The 17,796-nt window shown below is 50.3% G+C and overlaps 1 protein-coding gene across 2 annotated transcripts in view; it reads left to right on the forward strand.

Annotated features, from left to right (window-relative positions):
- Nucleotides 1-17,023, forward strand: part of mrnip (MRN complex interacting protein) — a 55,904-nt gene extending 38,881 nt beyond the window's left edge. For both annotated transcript variants that reach the window (XM_070877976.1, XM_070877977.1), the window contains 4 exons: nucleotides 3,993-4,062; nucleotides 9,501-9,652; nucleotides 10,534-10,642; nucleotides 14,630-17,023. In XM_070877976.1, the coding sequence (XP_070734077.1) occupies nucleotides 3,993-4,062; nucleotides 9,501-9,652; nucleotides 10,534-10,642; nucleotides 14,630-15,385 (1,087 nt within the window). In that variant the 3' untranslated portion in view covers nucleotides 15,386-17,023. The remainder of the gene's footprint in view (nucleotides 1-3,992; nucleotides 4,063-9,500; nucleotides 9,653-10,533; nucleotides 10,643-14,629) is intronic.
- The last annotated feature ends 773 nt before the right edge of the window (nucleotides 17,024-17,796 follow it).

The raw sequence follows: 17,796 nt of genomic DNA on the forward strand, positions 1-17,796 counted from the left end.
CTCTTGTGTTCCAATGAGAACAAACCCAGTCTATCCTCATAACTAAGATTCTCTATTCCAGGCAGCATCCTTATAAATCTCCTCTGCACCTCCCTAGTGCACCCTTCCTATAATACGGCGACCAGAACTGCACACACTACTCCAGCTGTGGCCTAACCAGAGTATTATACAATTTAAGCATAACCTCCCTGCTCTTGTATTCTATGCCTCGACTAATAAAGGCAAGTATTCCGTATGCCTTCTTAACCACCTTATCCACCTGGCCTGCTACCTTCAGGGATCTGTGGACCTGCACTCCAAGGTCCCTCTGTTCCTCTACACTTCTCAGTGTCCTACCATTTAATGTGTATTCCCTTGCCTTGTTAGCCCTGTCCAAATGCATTACCTCACAACTGTCCATCAATCATTTTTTACCCATTCAATTGTCCAATCACAGGAGAAAGTGTACATACAAGGTCATTTTTTTCCCTTATCCCTGTCTGAATGTCTTGTTGCCCTTTCAAGAGACAGCTTGTTTATCTTTAAAGCTCCTTGCTAAATCCCTTATCGCCATAGCCAGACCTTGAAGGCCTGTTATTCTGTCTTGTCTTGCTGTGACCTTAGCTCTCTGTGTCTGCTGAGCTGCCACAAGTATTTATTTTATAAAATCATTATTTCTATTATAATTCGCAATTTCTTTGGGCTGAAAGATTTCTGACACGCAATGTATTGCTGGCTGTGTAGGCAGATACTTACGCACCCAGCTGTAAAAGAATACGGAATCATGAGCAGCAAACTTATTTCCAATTTGTAACCCCGCAGTACGTGGGGCAGTCATGTACTTTGAAACTTCTGTCGGTAACCAGGGGGCACAGAAATAACCTTTTTCATTATCAATCTCTCCCAGACGTGCTCGGGTCTGATTCCATGGGCATTAGCAACCTTCCCACTACACCCCTATTGCCGCGGGTGAGTTTGTTTGACTGTGGACAGCAGAGCCACCCTCTGTCCTCGCCAAATAACCACACACCTGGCTGGATTCCAGCAAAGGTCAGTGAACGGCATTTGGGACCAGGAACCCTGACTGCTTATAGCGTGAACTAGAATCATGTGTAAGAACATAACAATTAGGAGCAGGGATAGGCCATAAGGCCACTTGAGTTTGTGACTGTGACAAAAGCAGACTATTTTTCCTCGTCATTCTTGACTTGTCTGCAGCTTTTGACACAGTTGACCACTCTATCCTCCTCCAACGCCTCTCCACCATCGTCCAGCTGGGTGGGACTGCACTCGCCTGATTCCATTCTTATCCATCTAATCGTAGTCAGAGAATCACCTGCAATGGCTTCTCTTCCCACTCCCGCATCGTTACCTCTGGTGTCCCCTCCTATTTCTCATCTACATGTCGCCCCTTGGCGACATCTACTGAAAACACAGTTTCCACATGATGATGATCCCCAGCTCTACCTCACCACCACTTCTCTCGACCCCTCCACGGTCTCCAAATTGTCCGACTGCTTGTCCCACACCCAGTTCTGGATGAGCAGAACTTTTCTCCGGTTGAATATTGGGAAGACCGAAGCCATTGTTTTCGGTCCCCGCCACAAACTCAGTTCCCCAGTCACTGACTCCATCCCTCTCTCCAACTTCTGTCTGAGGCTGAACCAGACTGTTCACAACCTAGGCGTCATATTTGACTCTGAAATGAGCTTTTAACCACATATCCCCGGCATAACTAAGAAGGCCTATTTCCAGCTCCGTAACATCGCCCGTCTCCGCCCTTGCCTCAGCTCATCCGCTGCTGAAACTCTCATCCATGCTTTTGTTACCTCGAGACTTGACTATTCCAACGCGCTCCTGGCTGGCCTCGCACATTCTACCCTACGTAAACTTGAGGTGTTACAAAACTTGGCTGCCCCGTTTCCTAACTCGCACCGAGTCCTGCTCACCCATCACCGCCTGTGCTCACTGCCCCGTGTCCTAACTCGCACCAAGTCCTGCTCACCCATCACCCCCTGTGCTCACTGCCCCGTTTCCTAACTCGCACCGAGTCCCGCTCACCCATCACCCCCTGTGCTCGCTGCCCCGTGTCCTAACTCGCACCGAGTCCCATTCACCCATCACCCCCTGTGCTCGCTGCCCCGTGTCCTAACTCGTACCGAGTCCCGCTCACCCATCACCCCCTGTGCTCGCTGCCCCGTGTCCTAACTCGCACCGAGTCCTGCTCACCCATCATCCCCTGTGCTCGCTGACCTACATTGACTCCCGGTTAAGCAACGCCTCGATTTCAAAATTCTCATCCTTATTTTCAAATCCCTCCATGGCCCTCGCACCCTCCCTATCGCTATAATCTCCTCCAGCCCCACACCCCCCCCGAGATGTCTGTGCTCCTCAAATTCTGCCCTACTGAGCATCCCTGATTATAATCGCTCAACCATTGGTGGCTGTGCCTTCTGTTGATTGGGCCCCAAGCTCTGGAACTTCCTCCCTGCCTCCTTACCCTTCTTTCCTCCTTAAAATCTATCTCTTTGACCAAGCTTTTGTCACCTGCACTAATTTCTACTTATGTGGCTCGGTGTCAAATTGTTTTATCTTGTAATACCCCTGTGAAGCGCTTTGGGACGTTTCACTAACGTTAAAGGCGCTACATAAATGCAAGTTGTTGTTGCTACACCATTCAATAATATTATGACTAATCTCTGCCCTCAACTCCACTTTCCCTCCCGATCCCCATATCCCTTGATTCCCCTCGACTCCAAAATCTACGACTCAGCCTCCACAGCCCTCTGGGGCAGAGAATTCCAAAGTTTCACCACCCTCTGAGTGAAGAAATTCCTCCCCATCTCAGTCCTAAATGGCCGACCCCTTATCCTGAGACTGTGACCCCTGGTTCTAGACTCCCCAGCCCGGGGGAAACATCCTCCCTGCATCTACCCTGCCAATCGCCCTCAGAATCTTATATGTTTCAATGCGATCACCTCTCATTCTTCTAAACTCCAGAGAGTATAGGCACAATCTAATCAATCTTTCCTCATAGGACAACCCTCTCATCCCAGGGATCAATCCAGTGAGCTTATGTGTAGGCCAGACCGGGTAAGGATGGCAGGTTCCCTGGTCACTGTGGCTCAGTGGGTAGCTCTCTCATCTCTGAGGCAGAAGGTTGTGGGTTCAAGTCCCACTCCAGAGACTTGAGCGCAAATAAAATATAGGCTAACATTCCAGTGCAGTGCTGAGGGAGTGCTGCACTGTCGGAGGGGCAGTACTGAGGGAGTGCTGCACTGTCGGAGGGGCAGTACTGAGGGAGTGCTGCACTGTCGGAGGGGCAGTACTGAGGGAGCGCCGCACTGTCGGAGGGGCAGTACTGAGGGAGTGCTGCACTGTCAGAGGGGCAGTACTGAGGGAGTGCTGCACTGTCGGAGGGGCAGTACTGAGGGAGCACTGCACTGCTGGAGGTGCCATCTTTCAGATGAGACGTTAACCCGAGGCCCCGTCTGCCCCCTCAGGTGGACGGAAAAGATCCCATGGTCACTATTTTGAAGAAGAGCAGGGGGGTTATCCCCGGTGTCCTGGCCAGTATTTATCCCTCAATCAACATAATAAGAAAACAGATTATCTGAGCATTATCACATTGCTGTGTTTGGGAGCTTGCTGTGCGCAAATTGGCTGCCGCGTTTCCCACATTACAACAGTGACTGCACTCCAAAAATACTTCATTGGCTAGAAAGAGCTTTGGGACATCCGGTGGTCGTGAAAGGCGCTATATAAATCCAAATCTTTCTTTTCCCTCAAGGACATGAGTTGGATTTTTCAAACAACTTGGCAGCTTTCATGGTCTTTTTATCTGGTGGCTATCACACGTAGCATCAGAGTTTGTGAAGTTATTTTCACACCTTGCACTGGTGGGATTTGTACTCATGACCTCTGGGTTCCTCGTCCAGCCCTCTTCTGTACTTCCATCTCATCTGTACCTTTCGTGTGTAGTGCAGATTTGCTTTACACTTTGTTTTGGGCAGGTCCATTGAGGAGTCGACATGTTCCAATGATGGCAGCGATGCCCGAGGAGTTAGTGCGACAAGTGAGCAGGTGAGAGAGATCAAAATGGTGGGACTTTTTCTCATTAACAGTTGAAAAACACAATATCTTGTTTAAATGGTGAGAAACTTTTAAATGTTGGTGTTCGGAAAGATTTGAGTGTACTTGTGCAAGAAACGCAGAAAGCAAGCAAGCAGGTACAGCAAGAATAAGGAAGGCAAATGGTATCTTGGCCTTTATTGCAAGGGAGTTGGAGTATAAGAGTAAGGAAGTCTTGTTACAACTGTACAGGGTATTGGTGAGGCCACACCTGGAGTACTGCGTGCAGTTTTGGTTTCCATATTTACAAAAGGCTACACTTGCTTTGGAGGCAGTTCAGAGAAGGTTCACTAGGTTGATTCCGGAGATGAGGGGGTTGACTTATGAGGAAAGGTTGAGTAGGTTGGGCCTCTACTCATTGGAGTCCAGAAGAATGAGAGGTGATCTTATTGAAACGTATAAGATTATGAGGGGGCTTGACAGGGTGGATGTAGAGAGGATGTTTCCACTGATGGGGGAGACTAGAACTAGAGGGCACGGTCTTAGAATAAGGGGCCGCCCATTTAAAACTGAGATGAGGAGGAATTTCTTCTGTGAGGGTTGTAAATCTCTGGAATTCGCTGCCCCAGAGAGCTGCGGAAGCTGGGACATTGACTAAATTTAAGGCGGAATTAGACAGTTTCTTAACCGATAAGGGATTAAGGGGTTATGGGGAGTGAACATAAGAATTAGGAACAGGAGTAGGCCATCTAGCCCCCCCGGAGCAGGCTCAAGGGGCTATATGGCCTACTCCTGTTCCTAATTCTTATGTTCTTATGTTATGTTCTTATGTAACTCGGTTTTAAATTGGCTCCCCCGTATTTTGAGGCTGTGCCCCCCAGTTCTAGTCTCCCCGACCAGTGGAAACAACCTCTCTGCCTCTATCTTGTCTATCCCTTTCATTACTTTAAATGTTTCTATAAGATCACCCCTCCTTCTTCTGAACTCCCAACGAGTAAAGACCCAGTCTACTCAATCTATCATCATAAGGTAACCCCCTCATCTCCGGAATCAGCCTAGTGAATCGCCTCTGTACCCCCTCCAAAGCTAGTATATCCTTCCTTAAGTAAGGTGACCAAAACTACATGCAGTACTCCAGGTGCAGCCTCACCAATACCCTATACAGTTGCAGCAGGACCTCCCTGCTTTTGTACTCCATCCCTCTCGCAATGAAGGCCAACATTCCATTCGCCTTCCTGATTACCTGCTGCACCTGCAAACTAACTTTTTGGGATTCATGCACAAGGACCCCCAGGTCCCTCTGCACCGCAGCATGTTGTAATTTCTCCCCATTCAAATAATATTTTCTTTTACTGTTTTTTTTTCCCAAGGTGGATGACCTCACATTTTCCGACATTGTATTCCATCTGCCAAACCTTAGCCCATTCGCTTAACCTATCTAAATCTCTTTGCAGTCTCTCTGTGTCCTCTACACAACCCGCTTTCCCACTAATCTTTGTGCCAGATGCAAATTTTGTAACACTGCACTCTGTCCCCTCTTCCAGGTCATCTATGTATATTGTAAACAGTTGTGGTCCCAGCACCGATCCCTGTGGCACACCACTAACTACTGATTTCCAACCCGAAAAGGACCCATTTATCCCGACTCTCTGCTTTCTGTTAGCCAGCCAATTCTCTATCCATGCTAATACATTTCCTCTGACTCCGCATACCTTTATCTTCTGCAGTAACCTTTTGTGTGGCACCTTATCGAATGCCTTTTGGAAATCTAAATACACCACATCCATCGGTACACCTCTATCCACCATGCTCGTTATATCCTCAAAGATTCCAGTAAATTAGTTAAACATGATTTCCCCTTCATGAATCCATGTTGCGTCTGCTTGATTGCACTATTCCTATCTAGATGTCCTGCTATTTCTTCCTTAATGATAGTTTCAAGCATTTTCCCCACTACAGATGTTAAACTAACCCCCCTAGTGATAGTGATTGTCTCAAGGTCCTCCCTTCCCACATTCCCGTGACCAGCAATTTTTGGCATGGTTTTTGTGTCTTCCACTGTGAAGACCGAAGCAAAATAATTGTTTAAGGTCTCAGCCGGGGAAGTGGAGCTGAGTCCATGATCGGATCAGCCATGATTGTATTAAATGGCGGAGCAGGCTTGAGGGGCCGTATGGCCTACTCCTGCTCCTATTTCTTATGTTCTTATCTAAGGAAGGATATACTTGAGTTGGAGGCAGTGCAAAAAAAGGTTCACTAGATCGATTCCTGGAATGAGAGGGTTGTCTTATGATGAGAGATTGTGTAGATTGGGCCTATACTGTCTGGAGTTTAGAAGAATGAGAGGTGATCTCATTGAAACATACAAGATTCTGAGGGGGATTGATAGGGTATAGATGCTGAGAGGTTGTTTCCCCCGGGCTGGGGAGTCTAGAACCAGGGGTCACAGTCTCAGGATAAGGGGTCGGCCATTTAGGACTGAGGTGAGGAGGAATTTCTTCACTCAGAGGGTGGTGAATCTTTGGAATTCTCTGCCCCAGAGGGCTGTGGAGGCTCAGTCTCTGAGTATATTCAAGGCTGAGATCAGTAGATTTTTGGACTCTCGGGGAATCGAGGGATTTGGGGATCGGGCGGGAAGGTGGAGTTGAGGTCGTAGATCAGCCACGATCTTATTGAATGGCGGAGCAGGATCACGGGGCCACATGCTGCTGCTCCTAATTATGTTAACACATATACCTATTTGAGCCGAAGGCGGCAGTGGAGCCTCACAAAACCCACACCCAGTCATCAGTGTTCCTTCTAAAAAAAACTTTCGCTCGTGGTCCCATTAATGTGCTGTGCAGTGCCGTTTCCAGCGGCCAGCAAGCGGCCTGCGCGGGACATCCCGATGATATGCGGCCAAGCTCCTTCGCGGGGAACATTGCCGGTCTCCTTTTAATTAGTGTTGGATGTCCTTCACTTTGAATATCAGCGGGAGGTACCTTCCCTCGATGTCTCGGATGATAAAATGATAACTGAGCTGTACCGAGCGTCGACAACAGAATGTGGGACTGGAGTCACGTGGAGGCCGGACCAGCTAAGGAGTCAGAGCTCCTCCCCTGACGATCCAGTTGGGTTTTTAATGACAATCCATCCTTAAATTCTCAGATTCATTGAATTTAATTTCACAACTTGCCACGGGGGGCTTTGAACTCGTGACCTAGTCCAGTAGCATATGAATAATAACTTGTATTTATATAGCGCCTTTAACTTGGTAAAATGTCCCAAGGTGCTTCACAACAGTGTTACAAGACAAAACAGAGAAATTTGACACTGAGCCACAAAAGAAGAAATTAAGGCAGATAACCAAAAGTTTGGTCAAAGAGGTAGGTTTTAAGGAGTGTTTTAAAGTAAGAAAGAGAGGCGGAGAGGTTTAGGCAGGGAGTTCCAGAGATTAGGGCCCCGGCAGCAGAAGGCACGGCCACCGATGGCTGATGGCTGAGTGATTATAATGAGGAATGTTCAAGAGTGATTATAATGAAGAATGTTCAAGAGTGATTATAATGAGGAATGTTCAAGAGGGAAGAATTTGAGGAGCGCAGACATCTCGGAGGCAGGGGGGGGGGGCGTTGTGAGGCTGAAAAAGATTGAAAAGATTGCAAAGATAGGGAGGGGCAAGGCCATGGAGTGATTTGTAAACAAGGATGGGAATTTTGAAATTAAGGCGTTGTTTAACCGGGAGAAAGCACAGGGGGTGATGGGTGATCGTGACTGGGTACAAGTTAGGACACGGGCTGCTGAGTTTTGGATGACTTCAAGTTTACGTAGTGTAGAATGTGGGAGGCCGGCCAGGAGTGAGTTGGAGTGGTCAAGTCTGGAGGTAACGAAAGGCACGAATGAGGGTTTCAGCAGCAGAAGAGCTGAGGCAGGGGCGGAGGTGGGAAAAGGCAGTTTTAGTTATGCCTTGGATATGTTCACCCTCAGATTGATGCTAGGGAGAGGGATGGAGTCAGTGGTTAGGGAACGCAGTTTGTGGCGGGAACCAAAGATAATGGCTTCGGTCTTCCCAATATTTAATTGGAGAAAATTTCTGCTCATCCAGAACTGGATGTGGGACAACAATCTGACAATTTAGAGAGCGAGGAGGGGTTGAGAGAAGTGGGGGTGAGGTAGAGCTGGGTGTCAGCGTACATGTGGAAACTGACGCTGTGTTTCCGGATGATGTCGCCGAGGGGCAGCGTATAGATGAGAAATAGGAGGGGCCAAGGATAGATCCTTGGGGAACACCAGAGGTAACGATGTGGGGGTGGGAAGAGTAGCCGTTGCAGGTGATTCTCTGACTACGATGAGATGGATAAGAATGGAACCAGGCGAGTGCAGTCCCACTCAGCTGGACCATGGTGGAGAGGTGCTGGAGGAGGATGGAGTGGTCAGCCGTGTCAAAGGCTGCAGACAGGTCGAGGAGGACGAGGAGAGATAGTTTACCTTTGTCACACTCACAAAGGATTCATTTGTGACTTTGGGAGCTGTTTCGGGACTGTGGCAGGGGCAGAAACCAGATTGAAGGGATTCAAACATTGAATTGTGGGAAAGATAGGCTCAGATTTGGGAGGTGACAACATGTTCAAATACTTTGGACAGGAAAGGGAGATTGGAGATGGGGTAGCCACTAGGCTGCCGTACCCTGGCCATTGCTGTTTGTGGGACACTGTGCTGCAAACAAAGTGGCTGCTGTTTTTAGTCCCCAAAGCCTCTCCACCATCTACAAAGCACAAGTCAGGATTGTGATGGAACACTCTCCACTTGCCTGGATGGTGCAGCTCCAACAACACTCGAGAAGCTCGACACCATCCAGGACAAAGCAGCCGCTTGATTGGCCCCCCCATCCACCACCCTCAACACTCACTCCCTCCACCACCGGCGCCCCCTGGCTGCAGTGTGTACCATCTACAAGATGCACTGCAGCAACTCGCCAAGGCTTCTTCGGCAGCACCTCCCAAACCCGCCACCTCTACCACCTAGAAGGACAAGGGCAGCAGGCGCATGGGAACACCACCACCTCCACGTTCCCCTCCCAGTCACACACCATCCCGACTTGGGAATATATCGGCCGTTCCTTCATCGTCGCTGGGTCACAATCCTGGAACTCCCTCCCTAACGGCACTGTGGGAGCACCTTCACCACACGGACTGCAACGGTTCAAGAAGGCGGCTCACCACCACCTTCTCAAGGGGCAATTAGGGATGGGCAATAAATGCCGGCCTTGCCAGCGACACTCACATCCCAGGAACAGATTTTTAAAAGGTCAGTCACAGCGCACTCTGAAAACCAAGTCTGGAGCTATTTTTGACGCACACGAAGGTGTTTTACAAATTCCATTATAAAGTGAGAGTGTTTTAATTTGGAAATGCAGCAGTGGTTCAGTGGCGCTTTTCTAATTTAGTTTTTTTGCAACTTGTTTTGTGGCCCAGGCTGAGAGGCCAGCGAGCAGTCGCTGGAGTGTTTATCTGGACCAGAGACCCGTCGAAGAAGCATCGGAGGAGCAGGGCGGAGACAGAGAGATTGTGTACACGGACAGGCAGCAGTTCCAGGCAGACAGAAGGAATAGCAGCCAGGATGGAAGGTCAGAGGTGGCAGGGTGCGCAGCAGTCCCGGTGGGTCTGTGAGGGCTCGACTGTGCCGGTCAGGTCGGCCCCATGGAGGGGGAGGGGAGGGGAGGGGTAGAGGGAGGGATGGGGTGGGGTGAGGTGGGGAGGGAGCAGGGTGAAGTGGGGGGAGGTGAGGAGGGGTGGAGTGGAGAGGGGTGGGAAGGGATTGGGTGGAGCGGGGAGCAAGGGTGGTGACACTAACAGTCCTTGGGGGGGTGAATCGGCCGAGATTCCTGCTCCCTGGGGAGCTATGCAACGAGCCCTACCTGCCTCTGGGGCTGGGAGCTGACTGTTATGATGCCCCAATACTGAGGACTTGCTGGTGTGTGGGAAGACACTGAATGAAAACGGGAGGACGGGCAACTCAGAGGATCGGAGGGGCGGAGCGAGGTTATGTTGCAGTCACCGAGGATCAAGAGCCGCTCAGTTCGAAGACTCAACATAAGAAATAGGATTCGGCCCCTCGAGCCTGCTCCGCCATTCAATGAGATCATGGCTGATCTTCCACCTCAACTCCACTCTCCCGCCCGATCCCCATAACCCTTGATTCCTTTAGTGCCCAAAAATCTATCGATCTCAGCCTTGAATATATTGAGAGACTGAGCCTCCACAGCCCTCTGGGGCAGAGAATTCCAAAGATTCACCACCCTCTGAGTGAAGCAATTCCTCCTCATCTCAGTCCTAAATGGCCGACCCCTTATCCTGAGACTGTGACCCCTGGTTCTAGACTCCCCAGCCCGGGGGAAAACATCCTCCCTGCATCTACCCTGTCAATCCCTGTAAGAATTTTATATGTATCAAGTGAGGAAAATGAAAAGTACCTTTGTATTGGAATACTTTCTCTTATTGTTCCTAGTAAACATAAAAGAGGATTACAGAACAAGTCCAGGCTCCTGGATGCATATGGGCACTGCACTGATAGCGATGGGGAGGTGTCTGCTCAGAAGAAAATGAAAAGTTATCGGGTGAGAATTCAGCTGTTTGTGACATGTGGGAAGCCACATGACTGTCGCCAGGATGAATCTGATATATATTTGTTTATAGAAGTTGGGTCCTCTCTCTTGCGCACCGCCCCTCCCCCCCCCCATTCCAGTTGATCCAGGTGTCAGTCTAAGCCAAGAAACAAGCCCTGATCTCATTGAATGGTGGAACAGGCTCGAGGGCCAGAATGGCCTCCGCCTGCTCCAAGTGCTGTCATTGCTCAGCTATTCCACTAGATGGAGCACCAGACAATTATTGGGAAAAGTTCTGAGGGACAGGATAAATCTTCATTTAGAAAGACATGGAATAATCAAAGACAGTCAGCACAGATTTATTAAGGGAACGTTGTGTCTGGTTGAATCTTTTGAGGAGGTAACCAGGATGGTCGATGGGGGTGGTGCGTTTGATTTACTATATGTGGATTTTAGCAAGGCTTTTGATAAGGTCCCACATGGCAGACTGGTCACGAAAGTTAACGCCCATGGGATCCAGGGCAAAGTGGCAAGTTGGATCCAAAATTGTCTCAGAGGCAGGAAGCAAAGGGTTGATGGATGTTTTTGTGACTGGAAGGATGTTTCCAGTGGGGTTCCGCAGGGCTCAGTGCTGGGTCCCTTGCTTTTTGTGGTCTATATCAAGGATTTAGACTTGAATGTAGGGAGTATGATTCAGAAGTTTGCAGATGATACAAAAATTGTCCGTGTGGTTGATAATGAAAAAGAAAGCTGTAGACTGCAGGAAGATAGCAATGTACCGGTCAGGTGGGCAGAACAGTGGCAAATGATCTTCAATCCAGAGAAGTGTGAGGTAATGCACTTGAGGAGGGCTAAAAAGGCATGGGAATGCACATTAAATGGTAGGATACTGAGAAGTGTAGAGTAACAGGGGGACCTTGGAGTGCAGGTTCACAGATCCCTGAAGGTAGCAGGCCAGGTAGATAAGGTGGTTAAGAAGGCATATGGAATACTTGCCTTTATTATCTATGGCAGAGAATATAAGAGCAGGGGGGTTATGCTTGAGCTGTATAAAACACTAGTTAGGTCACAGCTAGAGTAATGCAGTTCTGGTCACCGCATTACAGGATAGATGTGTACAGAGGAGATTTACGAGGATGTTGCTGGGAATTTTAGCTATGAGGAAAGATTGGATAGGCTGGGGTTGTTTTCTTTGGAACAGAGGCTGAGGGGAGACCTTATTGAGGTGCATAAAATTATGAGGGGCCTAGATTTTAGGAGAAATGTTTTCACCCAGAGGGTGGTGGGGGTCTGGAACTCACGGCCTGAAAGGGTGGTAGAGGCAGAAACCCTCACCACATTTTAAAAAGTAGCTGGATGTGCACCTGAAGTGCCGTAACCTACAGGGCTACGGACCGAGAGCTGGAGAGTGGGATTAGGCTGGGTAGCTCTTGGTCGGTCGGCACGGATACGATGGGCCGAAATGACCTCCTTCCGCGCTGTAAATTTCTGTGGTTCTAGAGCAGCCAGACATTGCATCTCCACGGAGGAATAGACCTAAACCCTCCCGCAGGAACTGTGCTGAGGCAGAACTCCACGTCTGGATGCTGCAAAAGAAAATTGCTGTTCAGGATGGAGATCCGATGGGCCACAGGGTCGGCATCACTTGGACCCAGCTGTTAGTGATTTGCCTTCACTGCACAACAGCCTGGATGAGGTCAGGAGAAACCATGTGGGTGAACTTGTGTCCCGACATTCTGTGGTGCAACAATGTGCTCTGTCACTGTGAGGTGAGGGTCTCGCCTCCTGACTCCCCAAAGCCTTTCCACCATCTACAAGGCACAAGTCAGGAGTGTGATGGAATACTCTCCACTTGCCTGGATGAGTGCAGCTCCAACAACACTCAAGAAGCTCGACACCATCCAGGACAAAGCAGCCCACTTGATTGGCCCCCCCATCCACCACCTTCAACACTCACTCCCTCCACCACCGGCGCCCCCTGGCTGCAGTGTGTACCATCCACAAGATGCACTGCAGCAACTCGCCAAGGCTTCTTCAGCAGCACCTCCCAAACCCGCGACCTCTACCATCTAGAAGGACAAGGGAAGCAGGCGCATGGGAACACCACCACCTCCACGTTCCCATCCCAGTCACACACCATCCTGACTTGGAAATATATCGGTCGTTCCTTCATCGTCGCTGGGTCACAATCCTGGAACTCCCTCCCTAACAGTACTGTGGGAGCACCTTCACCACACGGACTGCAGCGGTTCAAGAAGACGGCTCACCACCACCTTCTCAAGGGGCAGTTAGGGACAGGCAATAAATGCCGGCCTTGCCAGCGATGTCCACATCCTGAGAATGTATTAAAAGAAAGCTGGGCTTGTTAACTCTTCAGCGTTGTTTTAAAAGCTCTCTTCAGTCACAGCTCATCAGAGCCATGTACTGATCCAGCGTGACCACAGCCCTAAGTTCTGGTAGACTAGAACCAGGGGAGTTTACAGTGTGGGGAGAAGTCCATTTCGCTCATCGTGTCTGTGCTGGCCCTTTGCTAGAATGATCTAAAACTAATCCCATTGTTCCATGCTCTCCTCGTGGTCTTCGTTCTTCCTCTGCTTCAAATATTTAGCCACTTTTCCCCTAAAAGCTGCAATGGTCTCTGCCTCAACCACTCTCTGTAACAAAGCGCAGGCTCTTAACAATCCGCTGTGTAAAAGAGATTCCTCCGACCGTCTCTCCGATAACAATTTTATATTGATGACCCACATCCCCGGCTCTCCAACCAGAGGACCTCACTGTCAAACCCAAAATATTCCAAATAAGTCAGGGTAGATCCGGAGAGTATCCATTTAAATCCATGAAAGGTTCATTGAAAACCAGTAGTTGGGAAAATCTGATTTACTCAAAAACTGATGAATGTTTGGAATAATCTGCTCCCCGGATTAGTAAACAGACATGAGGAGAGATGTTCATAGCTGGCTGCTATGGTGGTTGAATTAGGGTACCAGAGGGATGGGCTTCGATGGGGGAGTTAGGGTACCAGAGGGATGGGCTTCGATGGGGGAGTTAGGGTACCAGAGGGATGGGCTTCGATGGGGGAGTTAGGGTACCAGAGGGATGGGCTTCGATGGGAGAGTTACGGGACTGGAGGGATGGGCTTCGATGGGAGAGTTAGGGGACTGGAGTGATGGGCTTCGATGGGAGAGTTAGGGGACTGGAGTGATGGGCTTCAATGGGAGAGTTAGGGTACCAGAGGGATGGGCTTTGATGGGGGAGTTAGGGTACTGGAGGGATGGGCTTCGATGGGGGAGTTAGGGTACCAGAGGGATGGGCTTCGATGGGGGAGTTAGGGTACTGGAGGGATGGGCTTCGATGGGGGAGTTAGGGGACTGGAGGGATGGGCTTCGATGGGAGAGTTAGGGTACTGGAGGGATGGGCTTCGATGGGAGAGTTAGGGTACTGGAGGGATGGGCTTCGATGGGAGAGTTAGGGTACTGGAGGGATGGGCTTCAATGGGAGGGTTAGGGTACTGGAGGGATGGGCTTCGATGGGAGAGTTAGGGTACTGGAGGGATGGGCTTCGATGGGAGAGTTAGGGGACTGGAGGGATGGGCTTCGATGGGAGAGTTAGGGTACTGGAGGGATGGGCTTCGATGGGAGAGTTAGGGTACCAGAGGGATGGGCTTCGATGGGAGAGTTAGGGTACTGGAGGGATGGGCTTCGATGGGGAGTGAGGGTACCAGAGGGATGGGCTTCGATGGGAGAGTTAGGGTACTGGAGGGATGGGCTTCGATGGGGGAGTGAGGGTACCAGAGCGATGGGCTTCGATGGGAGAGTTAAGGTACTGGAGGGATGGGCTTCGATGGGAGAGTTAGGGTACCAGAGCGATGGGCTTCGATGGGGGAGTGAGGGTACCAGAGGGATGGGCTTCAATCACCCATATGGACCTTTCTTGTCCTTTATTTCTCTTACTTTAAAAAATCTTTGAGTACGTTTATGCAGGTATTAATCTGTGTTGCAGAAGTCCGTGAACACCACACCAAGTGAGGGCCGCGGTGGTAACCCAGAGATTGGAGATACACCACGGAGTGATGTTTTGAACCAGTCACGATTAGAATCCGCCCCGGCGGCAGGGCCGGGGGAGGGGAAGCAGCGCAGCAAGACTACCTTCCCTGCCAAGGACCTGGGGGCACGAGCCTCACGGTGGGCTCGATTCCTACCCCGTGGCAGCCCAGAACACCACGAGTTCTTCGATCAAGACCGTGTCAGCTGTGGGCCCGAGGGCCATCCAACCCGCGGGGGCGATTCCCCTCCCGCCGAGCAGCCCTCCGCACGCTCTGTACTCGAAGGTCGAGGCCACTGTGCGCGTGGGTCTGCCGGTTTGGCGCCGGCCGCTGATTGTTGGCCGAGTGCGCCCCCCAACGCTGGAAGCTTTCCGCCGGGGATCGTGGCTGGGCCATGCGCTGCCGATTCCCCAGAGCACATTGAAGGAGCCGCTCTGGTGCTGGGCTCGGCCGCACGTGCCAGTGTCGCTCGGGGCCCGAGCAGCGGTGCGCGCGGAGCTGTGAAGGATGTCCCGGCGGGCGAGCCTCCTCTTGTGCCCGTGCGCGGTGCTGCCGGAGACTCGCGCACCCCCACGCCGGGACCCCCGCCCATTCCACCATCCCTTCAGCGCTCAGCCGGTGGGCCGCCCAGCAAAGCTCCCACATTCCACACCAAATGTCCCAGCTCCTTTCTGTCGCTCTTTCAGACAGACGAGGATTTCGAAGATCTGTGATTATTTCTTTCCAGGGTTTCGTGGCAAGTAACAAAGGAAAGCCCTGGTGATTGATCTTCTCTTCAGTGCTATCCCACTTTGTTCCTGTGCCTTTGTCTCACAAACTCAGCTAAACCCGGCGTCGTTTAATGCCAGCCTCAATCTAAAATTAGTCCTTTAAATGAAAGGAGAGATTATTTCAGGCAGTGTTTGTGGGATCAGCAGCAGTTGGGAACATAAGAAATAGGAGCAGGAGTCGGCCATTCAGTCCCTCGAGCCTGCTCCACCATTCAATAAGATCGTGGCTGATCTGATTGTAGCCTCAACTCCACTTCCCCGCCCGCTCCCCATAACCCTCGACTCCGTTATCGTTCAAAAATCTGTCTATCTCCGCCTTAAATATATTCAATGACCCAGCCTCCACAGCTCTCTGGGGCAGAGAATTCTAAAGATTCACAACCCTCTGAGAGAAAAAATTCCTCCTCATTTCCATCTTAAATGAGCGACCCCTTATTCTGAGACTATGCCCCCTAGTTCTAGATTCCCCCACGAGGGGGAACATCCTCTCTGCATCTACCCTGTCGACCTCAGAATCTTACATGTTTCAATAGGATCACCTTCCCCCCCACTACCCCCCAGCTCTTCAAGGTACGCTCACTGCGATAGAATTACAGGCATAGCGACGGAGATTCGAGTTGCTCCAGGGTGTAGCTCATTGATGGCATCTCTGAACAAACTGGGCGAGGGCAGGGGTCAGGTCTGCCACCTTCCTGGTTTGGTACATTCTTTTAAGTATCATTCTTGACCAAGCCACTACTTTGGGTGTTACAGCGTATGGTTTGAGAGTCAAAGGCATCATATCGCATCGTACCCTGCCTTGAAATTCAGTCCTGACTCACTGCTTTGTCAAGCGAAAGGAGCAGAGCGAGAGCTGAAACAGACGAACCGGGGAGTGAGCCGCAGGGCAGGCTCTGGGTAACGGGCAGGTTGGTTCAAGAGCATGACTGGTTGCTGGCAATGGATTGTTGGGTTTGGGTGTCAAGTCGTGGCAAAGTGGGTAGTGCTCTCACCTTGAAGTCAGGAAGTTGTGGGTTCAAATCTCCTCCAGAGACACGAGTACAAAAATCCAGACTGATACTCCCGGTGCAGTGCTGAGGGAGGGGCAGTACTGAGTGAGTGCTGCACTGTCGGAGGGGCAGTACTGAGGGAGTGCTGCACTGTCGGAAAACTACTGAGGGAACGCTGCACTGTCGGAGGGGCAGTACTGAGTGAGTGCTGCACTGTCGGAGGGGCAGTACTGAGGGAGAGCTGCACTGTCGGAAAACTACTGAGGGAGCGCCGCACTGTCGGAGGGGCAGTACTGAGGGAGCGCCGCACTGTCTGAGGGGCAGTAGTACTGAGTGAGTGCTGCACTGTCGGAGGGGCAGTACTGAGGGAGTGTTGCACTGTCTGAGGGGCAGTAGTACTGAGTGAGTGCTGCACTGTCGGAGGGGCAGTACTGAGGGAGTGCTGCACTGTCGGAGGGACAGTACTGAGGGAGTGCTGCACTGCTGGATGGGATGTACTGAGGGAGTGCTGCACTGCTGGAGGGACTGCGTTTCCTGCATTACACCAGAGACTATGCTTCAATAAAAGGTCATTCATTGGCTGTAAAGCATTTTCAGTTGTCCTGAGGTTGTGAAAGATACTGTCTTTGGGGTTTTGGTCATAGAAACATGGTCCTGTAATACTGATGTCAAGTGATGTTTTTATTTGGGAGTGGGTGGGGGGTTTGAGTGAATTAAATCAATCTGTAAACTAAATGTTTTAAATCGTTCAAAGTATGGCCAGTTCTCCTGCTGTCTGAGCACAGTGTAATTCACCTTGAAATCGAGGTGAGAAAACAGAGCTGGGAGGACAGACAGAATCTTGCAGCCCATGAGGAGACCATTGAACCTGTCCTGGCTCTTTGAACGAACTGTCCCTTTCCTCCCACTCCCCAGCATTGTCCCCATAATCCTGCTAATTCATTCTCTACAAGGTATATGTCCAGTTGCCTTTTGAGAGTTCTTGTGGAATGGGATTCCAGTGGCCTTTCAGCCAGTGTGTTCCAGATCACAACAGCCCTCATTTCCACTCTAGTTCTTAACCAATTATTTTAAATCTATGACCTTTGCTTACTGACCCACTTTCTAAAGAAATGAGATTCTCTCTACTAGCTCTATCAAAACCCCTCTATTAAATCTCCCCTTAACCTTCTCTGCTCTGAGAACAAGCCCAGCTTCTCCACATAACTGAACTCCCTCATCTCTGGTAAACCTCTCTGCTCAGAGACCTTGACATCCTTTGTAAAGTGCAGTGCCCAGAATTGGACACAATACTCCCAGCTGGGGCCTAACCCAGAGATTTGTAAAGCAGGACTTCCCTATTTTGTATTCAGCGGCCCTATTTGA

The sequence above is a fragment of the Pristiophorus japonicus genome, chromosome 4 (assembly GCF_044704955.1).
Source record: "Pristiophorus japonicus isolate sPriJap1 chromosome 4, sPriJap1.hap1, whole genome shotgun sequence".
In the NCBI taxonomy this organism is placed as follows: domain Eukaryota; kingdom Metazoa; phylum Chordata; class Chondrichthyes; family Pristiophoridae; genus Pristiophorus; species Pristiophorus japonicus.